The sequence below is a fragment of the Nycticebus coucang genome, chromosome 9 (genome assembly GCF_027406575.1).
Source record: "Nycticebus coucang isolate mNycCou1 chromosome 9, mNycCou1.pri, whole genome shotgun sequence".
In the NCBI taxonomy this organism is placed as follows: Eukaryota; Metazoa; Chordata; class Mammalia; order Primates; family Lorisidae; genus Nycticebus; species Nycticebus coucang.
Window position 1 is genome coordinate 47,522,134 of NC_069788.1, and position 11,793 is coordinate 47,533,926.

An 11,793-nucleotide genomic window follows, 5' to 3' on the forward strand; every position below is an offset into this window, starting at 1 on the left:
AGGTGGATTGCCTGAGCTCAGGAATCCGAGACCAGCCTGAGCTGGTGAGACTCCATCTCTAAAAATAATCATGTGTTGTGGGCACCAGTAGTCCTAGCTCTTCAGGAGGCTGATGCAAGAGAATCACTTGAATCCAAGAGTTTGAGGTTGTTGCGAACTATGACACCATGGTACTCTACTGTGGGCAACAAAGAGAGACTCTGTCTCAAAAAAAAAAAAAGACACAAAGAGCCAGGCTCCCCATAAGCCCTGTCAAAAAAAAAATTTTTTTTTTTTGATTTTTGGCAGGGGCTAGGTTTGAACCCACCACCTCTGGCATATGGGACCGGTGCCCTACTCCTTGAGCCACAGGCGCCACCCAGCACTATCAAAATTATCAAACAAATGAAGGATAAAGCTCAGGGAGTCTAAGCATTGAATCGTTTTGCGAATTACGTCTACCACTGAAGTTAATAAATGAGTCACTTATACATTAGTATTTCATGGGTTTTATTAGCATGAGTCAGTCCGTCAGGGTCATCATATTTACATTTTAAAAGTCCCATTTCTAGCTCGGCAAATGTAGCTCAGCAGCTAGGGCACCAGCCAGGTACACCAGAGCTGGCGGGTTCAAATCCAGCTCCAGCCTGCCAACCAACAATGACAACTACACCCAAAAAATAGCCAGGTGTTGTAGCGGGCACCTGTGGTCCCAGCTTCTTGGGAGGCTAAGACAAGAGAATCACTTGAGCCCAAGAGTTGGAAGTTGCTGTGACCTCTGATGCCACAGCACTGTACCCAGGGAGACAGCTGGAAACTCTATCTCAAAAAAAAATAAGTAAATAAATAAATTCCATTTCTGAGTTCAAAAGGCCAAAGACCAGACCCTTTGAAAAATAACCACATAGGCTCAGCGCATGTAGCACAGTGGTTACAGTGCCAGCCACATACACCAAGGGTGCTGGGTTTGAACCTGGCCTGGATCAGCTAAACAACTGCAGGAAAAAAAAAATAGCCGGGCATTGTGGCAGGCGCCTGTAGTCCCAGCTACTTGAGAGCCTGAGGCAAGAGAATCGCTTAAGCCCAAGAGTTTGAGCCCGCTGTGAACTGTGACGCTATGGCACTCTACCGAGGGTAACAAAGTTAAGACTGTCTCAAAAGAAAGAAAAGAAAAGAAAAACAACCATATAAAGGTAAAGCCACCTGCCAGGGGTATCTGTTATCCTTCCCCAGACGACATGCTGCTATCTTTCCATAAACTACCACAAAACCTATCTCAGCAGATTTCTGTACAAAATGAGGGAAGACACACAAATTAGCACCAATGCAGTAATTGGCAGAAAGCAGCATTTCAATAAATGTTCATCAACTTCCAATGACTGCTAACAACAACAACAAAAATCAATAAACGTACAGCCCACAGTAGTAGCCACTTCAGCCCCCCTGTGTCACATGTCCTCAGCCCACCTCTGATCTCAGCTGTAGATGACGTGGACGATTCTCTGGGATCTGAGATTCACCTTGGCTTCTTCAATACCTCAACGCCCAGTGGGCAGGCACAAGTGGGAAGGGCAGAGAACTAATGCCCCAGAGTCAGCCTGTAATCAATTGTAGAATAGAAATTTTTTGGATAGATGCTCCTGCCTCCTGTCCTGTAGGAAGACAATTTCTGGAGACATTCTGTTCCCTCCTCAGGGGGTTCTGGCAGAATTGACTCATCCTGGCACAACAGTAACATCACTATCATGCTCGTAAGCTGGCTTTTCCTCCTGCACGATCTCACCCTCCCTATAGCCCCACTTCTGCATTCTGGAATCCCCTAAATGAATTACCTCTAACCAAGTCCTTGTGTCAGGCTCTGCTTTGGGGGGCTCTCAAATTAAGACAGTCCCTTTTCCATTCTCCTCTCCCCACAATCTGTGCTCTTTCTCTATGGGCTCCTCCCTACCAACATAGCAGCCAAATTGGGACTGAGAAGTACAATCCATCAATTTATTGGTTTCTCCACATTCCTGAAGTACAAACTGCTAAAGCACAGGGGAGCCTGTGACACATTTGGGTGGGAGAGAGTCATATAAGCCAGTCAGTGCTGCACTGAGTTACAGTATCACTGAAGATCTTTGTCAATTTTTCCATTTTCTTTCTTCCAAGCACATAATGAGACAGAATTTCCCAGGCCTTTTCAAATTAGACATGGCCACTTGGCTTGCTTTAGCCAGTGAAACGTGAAAGTCGTGTATTCTGGTTACTTTCCGGCAGAAATGCTTAATTGCCATGTCATGTGAGGAACTCTAGCGCCCTCTTTTGATGAAGCCTCCTTCAACCTGGATCCCTGAGTGACTGCATGATCAGAGCCCGCCCACACCTCACCTACTGACTCAACAGGTAACATTAGTGAGAAAAAATTAAAAATTGTCATGTTCAGCTACTGAGACTACAGGGTTATTTATTTATTTTTTTAATTTTTGCAGTTTTTTGGCTGGGGTTGGGTTTGAACCCGCTACCTCCGGCATATAGGGCCGGCACCCTACTCCTTTGAGCCACAGGAGCCACTCAGGGTTGTTTATTATTGCAGCATTATTTAGCCATCCTGACTGATAACAAGCTGAAATAGGAGTACATGTAAAGTTCACAGGGACACAAAGAGGGGGATATTGGATCTCCGTAAAGGTTCAGAAAAACTTCATAGAGGAACTTGAGATGAGTGTTTACCTGACAAGGCAGACAGAGGGCAATCCAGGCAAAGCAATCCAGGTGAGCAAAGGCTTGGTGTCTGAAACCCCGGAGTACATTAAGGCAACTGCAAATAGTTCAGGAAGTTTCAGGGTAAGAGAGGGAAAGGGAGACCACAGTGAGACTGGACCAGAGAGGAAGGATGACCCACTAAGAAGCCAGGGTTTACAGCCTGTAAAGCAATTAGCTATGTGGTATTTTAGATAAGCGAGTGTTATGATTTGATTTGCCTCTCAGAAATATTAATCTGGAATCAATGTGAAAGGCCTGGAAGACCAGTTAGGAGACAATTAGAGTTCTGGCAGACACCAGGGGCTAAAAGCAAGCAAAGAAATTGGGAAGTAGAAGCAAGGACCAATGTTGAGGCATAAACCATGGACCCCCCTGAGCCCTCTTCTGGACTCACACACCTGGGTGTGTTTATCACATTGCAAGGTGATTGCTTATTCATTAATTATAGTTTGTTTGTATGTTTTCGAGACAGAATCTCATTCTATTGCCCAGGCTAGAGTGCCGTGGCCTCAGCCTAACTCACAGCAACCTCAAACTCCTGGGTTCAAGCAATCCTCTTGTCTCAGCCTCCCAAGTAGCTGGGATTACAGGTGCCCATCACAACATCTGGTTAATTTTTCTATTTTTCTGTTGGAGGCAGATTCTCACTCCTGCTCAGGCTGGTCTTAAATTCCTGAGCTCAAGCAATCCTCCCACCTCAGCCTCTCAGAGAGCTGGGATTACAGGATGAGCTACCACATCTGGCAATTATAGTCTTCTAGGAGAGACTAGGAAATATGTCCTACTCTCCTTTTACCACCTGCACTAGCTCAGTGTTGGTACATAGTATAAGCATTCACATATTTATTAAATTGATAGATAAAGGATTTGGTGGCTAAGTATACAGGAGGGAACCAACAGGAAAAGAGGAATTTATATTTAATCACAAATTTTCAACTTGGGTGATGGGATTGATGGCAGCACCACTACTTGATCCCTTACGAAGAGAAATAAGTTTGAAGAGGAAATCAGTACATTCCACCCAAGATATGCTACATTGTAAGAATGAACTTGGACCCTTATCTCACATTATATACACAAACTAACTCAAAATAGAGCAACAACCTAAATATAAGAGTTTAAATCATAAAGATCTTAGGAGAAAACATGAGGACAAATCTTCACAATGTAGGATTTGGCAATGGATTCTTAGATATGACACCAAAACACAAGCAACAAAAGTAAAAAACAGATAAATTAGACCACCCAAATTAAAAACTTTTATTTATCAAAGGACGATTCATTAAGAAAGTGAAAAGGGTGGCGCCTGTGGCTCAGCGGGTAGGGCGCCGGTCCCATATGCCGGAGGTGGCGGGTTCAAACCCAGCCCCGGCCAAATTAAAAAAAAAAAAAAAGAAAGTGAAAAGAAAATCTACAGAGTGGAAGAAAGCATTTGCAAATCGTATATCTTTTTTCTCACTTAATATGACAGTACAAACTATTAGGTTGTTAGTGTTTTTTTAGGTAAAATCCAAGCTGTAGTTGAGCACTTCACCCAGGAGGTGTGCCATGTCCCCTTACAGGCTGCCCATTAAGTGAAAGCATACCAATTCTACTCCCTCCTTCCCTTTCCCCTTCCTCCTTCCCCTCCCCCCACTTGAATTTAATTGTGTTTTTCTCTTGTTGTTCATCTATCTTATAAGGCCCAGTACGCAGATGAAAATGTCTTTGAGCTGGGGGGCGGGAGGGCGGAGTCAAGGCTAAGGTTGAGTCATTTTAAAGGCTCTTTCTTATCCATAATGCTTTGTGGGGACGTTGACAAGTGGATCCAAGATAGTATAGAGAGTAATGATAGGAATTGGACGAATGTTTTGGAACTAGATAAAAGTGGTAGTGGCACAACGTTGTGAATGTACTAAATGTCACTAAATTGTTCAACCAATGGGTCCTGCTTCAATTTTGTTGAATGGAAAGAAAGAAGACGAAAGTGCCTATTCCCCAGTAACAAAGTCATTCACTTTCTCAAGACCAACACAGATTTTTGGAACTGTGCCTTTGATGCTCTTGATGTTTTTACTCTCCTCCATCGGTAGGGCTCCCTTCCCTCCCCCAGGCATTCATTCTATGGTTTGGAAGTTAGGCAAGGGGAAGAGAAGGAAGACATTAGACCCATCAACATCCAGTAGCCTACCGGAACGTCAGATCTGAGAATAATTCCCTTAAATCTATCCAGTTCCACATACCCTTCAGACAGTTCTCTCACACTACAGGAATACAAATACCCTAATTTAAACACCACTGCCCTGAAGAAACTCACGTCACACCCAAAGATGAGTACAATAGAGTTCACAGCAGCAATGTGGTGATAACCACCAGTTTTAACAAACCAAATGTCCATCAACATGACAAAGGATAAACTCAGTCATGCATCACTTAACAATAAGGTGATATTATGAGAAATGCATCATTACATGATTTTGTCCTTGTGAAAACATCATAGAGTGTGCTTACACACCTAGGTAGTATAACCTGCTATACTAAGCTATGTGGGATAGACTAGGGCTCCTAGGTTATAAAACTTTTACAGCACGTACTGTCCTGAATACTGTAGGCAATTGTAATACACGCAATGATAAGTACTTGTGTGTCTAAACATAGAAAGGATGAGGTAAAAATACAGTATTATAAATTTATGGGATCACCATCCTATATGTAGTCTGTCATGACTGGAATGTCATTACTCAGTGCATGACTGTAAATTGTAATGTACTTTGTACTCTCTTTTGCAGTATAATGCAATGGAAAGACAGCAAATGAATTACAGCCACACAAGTCAATAAAACCATAATTCTGAGTGAAAAAGCCAGCTCCAGAACAAATAGAGTAAGATTCATCTATGCGAAGGTTGAACAGGCAAAACTGAACTGCATAGGTCGTGAAAATATGATAATAAGCAAAGGGAGTACACAGGTGTACCTGGGAGACATTGACGATTTGGTTCCAGACAACCTCAATAAAGCAAATCAGACAAATCTTTTGGTTTCCCAGTGCATATAAAAAGTATGTTTACATTCCACAGTCTACTAAGTGTGCCATAGCATTATGTCTACATCTGAAAAACAATGTAACTCTGGAAAGCTGAGGTGGGTGGATTGCTTAAGCTCAGGAGTTTGAGACCAGCCTGAGCCAAAGGGAAACCTCCTCTCTAAAAACCTCCTCTCTAAAACCTCCTCTCTAAAAATAGCGTTGTGGCAGGTGCCTGTAGTCCCAGCTACTTGGGAGGCCGAGGCAAGAGAATGGCTTAAGCCCAAGAGTTTGAGGTTGCTGTGAGCTGTGATGATACTGCACTCTACAGAGGGTGACATAGTGAGATTCTGTCTGAAAAAAAAGGAAGAAACCCCTTTCTTTGCTCATGCATAAGAAGCAAGTCTTCATCCATTCAAGTTTTATCATGAGATTGCAGCAATTCAGTCACATCTTCAGTTTTCTTCCTTCTTTATTCTTTTCTTTTTTTTTTTGAGACAGAATCTCACTCTGACACCTTAGGTAGAGTGCTGTAGCATCATCATAGCTCACAGCAACCTCAAACTCTTGGACTTAGAGGATCCTCCTGCCTCAGTCTCTCAAGAAGCTAGAACTACAGGCACTGCCATAATGTCCGGCTATTTTTTTGTTGCAGTTTGACTGTGGTATCACAGCTCACGGTAACTTAAAACTCTTGGGATCAAGCGATTCTCTTGCCTCAGCCTCCCAAGTAGCTGGGACTACAGACGCCTGCCACAATGTCTGGCTATTTTTAGAGACAAGGTCTTGCTCTGGCTCAAGCTGGTTTTGAACCTGTGAGCTCAGTCAATCCGCCTCCACCTCCCAGAGTGCTAGGATTACAGGCGTGAGCCACCTCACTGGCCCTTTTGTTTCTTGTTTGAGACAGAATTTCCATTTGTTGTCCTGGCTAGAATACAATGGTCTCATCATAGCTCATTGCAAGCTCAGATTCCTGGGCTCCAGCAATCTTCCTACCTTGGTTTTCTGAGTAGCTGAGACTAAGGTATGTACCACAATGCCTGGCTGTGTTTTCTATTTTTTGCAGAGACAGCTATCACTCTTGCTCAGGCTGGTCTCCTGAGCAATCCTCCTGCCTCAACCTCTGAGCATGCTAGAATCACAGGTCTGAGCCACCTCACCTGGCTGGAATGTGAACTACTCTTTTCAGAAGTTTAGCAATGGGAACAAGAGATGAGACAGGAAAAACAGTTTTGGACCAGGAGCAGTAGCCCATGCCTGTAATCCTAGTATTTTGGGAAGCCGAAAGTAGAAGGATCACTTGAGGCTAGGAGTTCCAAACCAGCCTGAGAAACACAGTGAGACTCTGTTTCTACAAAAAAAGAAAGAAAGAAAAGTTTTTAATTAAATTGGTAGTCCCAGCTACTTGGGAGTCTCAGACAGGAGGATCACTTCAGTGTAGTAGTTGCAGTGAGCTATGATCACACCACTGCCCTCAGGCCCAGGCAACAAAGTGAGACCCTGTCTCAAAAAAATAAATAAATAAGGTATTTTGTAGTCTGTCTCCCAACTAGGCAAAGGGGAAAGGTGCTGTTTATTCAGCACCTGCTGTATACCAGGCTCAGGTACACCTTACACTAGCCCTGGGAGGAATCAGGGCCTTCAATTCAAAGATAAAGACACTATGATTCAGAGAATTAACTTGCCCAGGGGTCCTCATTTAGTACAAAAATATGACTTTGAGTCTAGGTGTGTCTGACACAAACGCCTATGTTCTTCCTGGAATCTACATGGCCTGACTACAAAGGAGATTTCTACAAAGAAGGCATTTTAGAATAGAAGGAACTAGGTGGGGACGTAAAGTCAGAGAATTTAAAAGGGAAAGGCAAAGTCAAGGCACCACTCCCACATTTCCGCCAAACAGCATCTCTTGAGTTTGAGTATTCAGTTCTAACTCAGGAGCAAACTTTTGATGGGTGGATGCTGGCTGAGCCCAAGAGAAATGACTTCAACAGTCAGTTATTTATTGCATGACTTTTATTTGCAAAATATAATCCGGGACATAATGCTGGCATCAAATTTACAATCTCAGGGGGAAAAACAGATAGTGAACACATTGTATAATGGGTAGCTTCATCAGAATTGAGATGTAAGGATGCACTATTCTCCTGGAGGACGTAACAAATAAATCCAATTACTGGGAAACGTGGCATCTCGGATGGGTGGGAAAGTGAGTGTAGGTTTCAGTGGTGCAAGGAAGATGAATGAAGGGACCAAGCTTCAAGGCACTCATCAGTGCTGGTGGTGAAGCCGTGTAGACTACAGCTTAGTTTGGGAAAGACAGAGGAGCAGAGTTGAGGCGCATTGTCAGTCCATGGGAAAGGTGAGAGATGGGAAGGACCGACTTCACTGGGAAAGATTAGAGTACTAACATAAATAATCGCATAATTATGACAATTAATCTCAGGGTTAAAGATATAGTAGAGATGAAATGGGCAAGATCATGGACAGCACAAGTACAGAGTGTCTGCCTCATCAAGACTTTCGCATTAATTCTGATAACGAAGGGGAGGACGGGTGTGATTTTAAAGGGTTGTAACTTGGAGTGGAGAAAAGCTGAGAGCTCTGGATCGTCTGGCTTTGCAGGCAGTGAAATCATAATTTACGCCAGAAGAACTGAGGTAATAAGTGGTTTCTGAAAACTTGGAAAAGTCTGGACGTGTGTCTGGAGGAACTGTGATCGTACTCAGCAGGGGATGCCCGCTTGGGCAACCGGGACCAACAGCTCCGATAGCCCCTGGGCAGCCTGAGCCTCGGTTGGGGCTACGTTAGGGCCCACGGCTGCATCCGGCGGCTCCCTCCGCACAGCTAGGCAGGCGCGGCACCACCCCTGGGAGCAGGTGGCTGCGCGACCCCCGGAAGCCCGAGTGGGCAGGCGCGCGCGCTGAGGGATGCACAACGGGCGGGGCGCGCGGGGGCGCGGAGCGGGTAGGGCCACTGGCCGCCGGGTTGGGGGGCGGACCCGAGCGAGCGGGCCTCCGCGCGGCACTAGACACGCACGCGCAGACTGGTCGCGGGGCCCGGAGGCACAGAGGAGGGGGAGCGAGAAAGAGGGGGGTGTGTGGAACGTATTTCCGCTCTGGCGGACAAATAATCCCGGCCAAAGGGGAGGCAAGGCCATCCGGCCCTTTAACCGTGTGGGGGTGTTGGTTAAGAAAGGGGGGTCGGGAAAGGGGGATCCTGCTCCTTTAATTTCCTCCCTTCTTCCTCCTCCCCGAGTCCTCGCCGAAGCCGCAGCGCGCGCGGGGCCTGGAATACACAGCACGAGCCGCCCCCGCCCCTCCCCCCTTACGCCCACGCGGAGCCGGCCCCGCGCGCGCGCCCCGTGCACCCCCGCGCCTGCGCGCTGCCCAGGCCCTGCCCGTGTGTGGGGGGCGCCGCTGGCCCCGGGGGGGTGGGGAAAATAGGGGGGAAAAAAAACAGCGCGCGGAACCGGGCCAGGTGAGAGGCGCGTGCACTCAGGGTCTTGGGCTGGGGGGGCGTGCCACGGAGCTCTGAGCGTGGGGGGGGCGTGCACGATGCGTACAGGCGGCGGGGGGAGGACGTGAAAGGCGCGTGCAAACGTGTAAGGGGGGGCGGAGGAATGGGGCAGCGGGTAAAGGGGGCGGAGTGAGAAGAGCCTGCAAGCAGAGCCTCCCTGGAATCCAGAGACCCAGGCCTTTGCTTCCCCCCCCTTTCTCCGACCTTCCACCGCGGGCACACGCGTTCGCCCCATCCTAGCGGGCTGCCGGGTTGGGGGGTGTGGACGCCGCTGTCCCGCCCCCGGGAACCACGCCTCCCTCATCTCCGAGGGACAGCGCCTCCCCCGGGTTAGGGAAACTGAGGAAAAAGCATGAAGACTGGGAGATCGTATGCGGGGGGCTGGGCAAGAATGGGGACAAGGGTCCTGGAGCCTTGGCTTCCTGAAACCAGAGACCTTTGTCTCTGACCGATTTCCTTCCTAACCAGGGTTGCCCACCCCTGCCACAATGGCCTCTGGGGTGGAAGTCCTGCGCTTCCAGCTGCCTGGCCATGAGGCCGCTACGCTGCGGAACATGAACCAGCTCCGGGCAGAGGAGCGGTTTTGCGACGTGACCATTGTGGCCGACAGCCTCAAGTTCCGAGGCCACAAGGTCATCCTGGCCGCCTGCTCACCGTTCCTGCGGGACCAGTTCCTGCTGAACCCCAGCTCTGAGCTGCAGGTCTCCCTGATGCACAGTGCACGAATTGTGGCAGACTTGCTCCTTTCTTGCTATACTGGGGCTCTGGAATTCGCCGTCAGGGACATCGTCAACTACCTAACAGCTGCCTCCTACCTGCAGATGGAGCACGTGGTGGAGAAATGCCGGAATGCCCTCAGCCAGTTCATTGAGCCCAAAATAGGCCTCAAAGAGGATGGGGTCAACGAGGCTAGCCTTGTGAGCAGTGTCAGCGCCACCAAGTCCCTCCTCCCTCCAGCCAGGACCCCAAAGCCAGCCCCCAAGCCCCCACCCCCACCTCCTCTACCCCCTCCACTCCTGCGGCCAGTGAAGCTGGAGTTCCCACTGGATGAGGACCTGGAGCTGAAGGCAGAGGAGGAAGATGAGGATGAGGATGAGGACGTGTCTGACATCTGCATCGTCAAAGTGGAGTCAGCCCTGGAAGTGGCACACCGGCTTAAACCCCCTGGAGGCTTAGGAGGGGGGCTAGGTATTGGAGGCTCTGTGGGCAGCCACCTTGGGGAGCTGGTCCAGAGCAATGTGCCCCCCAGCACTGTAGCCCCACCGCAGGGTGTGGTGAAGGCCTGCTACAGCCTGTCGGAGGACGCAGAAGGGGAGGGCCTGCTGTTGATTCCTGGAGGCAGGGCCAGTGTGGGGGCCACCTCGGGCCTGGTGGAAGCAGCAGCGGTGGCCATGGCTGCCCGGGGGGCGGGGGGCAGTCTAGGGGCGGGGGGAAGCCGGGGACCCCTGCCTGGGGGCTTTTCGGGTGGAAATCCTTTGAAGAACATCAAGTGCACCAAGTGCCCAGAAGTTTTCCAGGGCGTAGAGAAGCTGGTCTTCCACATGCGGGCACAGCATTTCATCTTCATGTGCCCTCGCTGCGGCAAGCAGTTCAACCACAGCAGCAACCTCAACCGCCACATGAACGTGCACCGTGGCGTCAAGTCACACTCCTGCGGCATCTGTGGCAAATGCTTCACACAGAAGTCCACACTGCACGACCACCTCAACCTGCACTCAGGAGCACGGCCCTATCGCTGCTCCTACTGCGACGTGCGTTTCGCCCACAAGCCTGCCATTAGGCGGCACCTGAAGGAGCAACATGGGAAGACCACGGCTGAGAACGTGCTGGAGGCCAGCGTGGCTGAAATCAACGTTCTCATCCGCTAGCTGGGCAGGCATGGGGGCCAGGAGGCTGGGGTCCCTGTGCTGGGTGGGAAGAGGGCTTTTTGGCCCAAGAGAATTGGGGAATGAGGGGATCTAGTGCAGAAAGACAACAATGGGGAGCCTGAGCAGACACACACATCCTGAGGGCGGGAGGAAGGAAGATTTCTTTGGAGAGAATACTTTGCTTCTTCAGAGTGGGAAAAAAAGGATGGAGTCAGGGACAGGTTCTTTGAGAAGGCCAAGGAAGGAGCTAGGGGGTCCCAGGGAAAGATTTTCTTCTCTTAGATGTGCATGTATATGTGGAGGGATGGGAAAGGGTCCTATAGAAGAGGGAAAATTAAGACTGGAAAATGTTTTATTCCTGTCTAAGGCTGCCCAAGGGGAGGCTCTGACATTTCTTGAGGTAAGAATGGTGGGTGGGTGGGTGGGAATAGGGAGGGAATTTGGCAAGCAGCAGCTTAGGTGCTCTTGTTTAGAATAGATCTTGGGAAAGGGAGTGTGGTAGTGGGGAAAGATTATTGAGTCCCAGAAAAGGAAGGGGGAGAGAGTTCTTGCATGCTGGGGAAATGGGACTGTGGATACATGGCTCACCAAAACTTGAGGGAAAACAAAGAAAGGTGCCAGGTAAGAGAATATGGAAGTGAGCATCCTGGGTAGATATTGGGAAGTGGAGGGGGGGAGG

General features: G+C 48.7%; 1 protein-coding gene across 2 annotated transcripts; it reads left to right on the forward strand.

Annotated features, from left to right (window-relative positions):
* The first annotated feature begins 8,968 nt into the window (after positions 1–8,968).
* ZBTB12 (zinc finger and BTB domain containing 12) lies at positions 8,969–11,444 on the forward strand. 2 transcript variants are annotated; one of them, XM_053601369.1, is made up of 2 exons: positions 8,969–9,207; positions 9,715–11,444. In XM_053601369.1, the coding sequence occupies exon 2, from the start codon at positions 9,735–9,737 to the stop codon at positions 11,112–11,114; it is 1,380 nt and encodes a 459-aa protein (XP_053457344.1). In that variant the 5' UTR covers positions 8,969–9,207; positions 9,715–9,734; the 3' UTR covers positions 11,115–11,444. The 2 variants fall into 2 exon arrangements, with proteins under 2 accessions (XP_053457344.1, XP_053457345.1); XM_053601370.1 differs by lacking the exon at positions 8,969–9,207 and adding an exon at positions 9,394–9,615.
* The last annotated feature ends 349 nt before the right edge of the window (positions 11,445–11,793 follow it).

Bases quoted from the DNA above. Each gene is read 5' to 3' on its own strand.
- ZBTB12 (XM_053601369.1), top strand. From the start codon at position 9,735: ATGGCCTCTGGGGTGGAAGTCCTGCGCTTCCAGCTGCCTGGCCATGAG.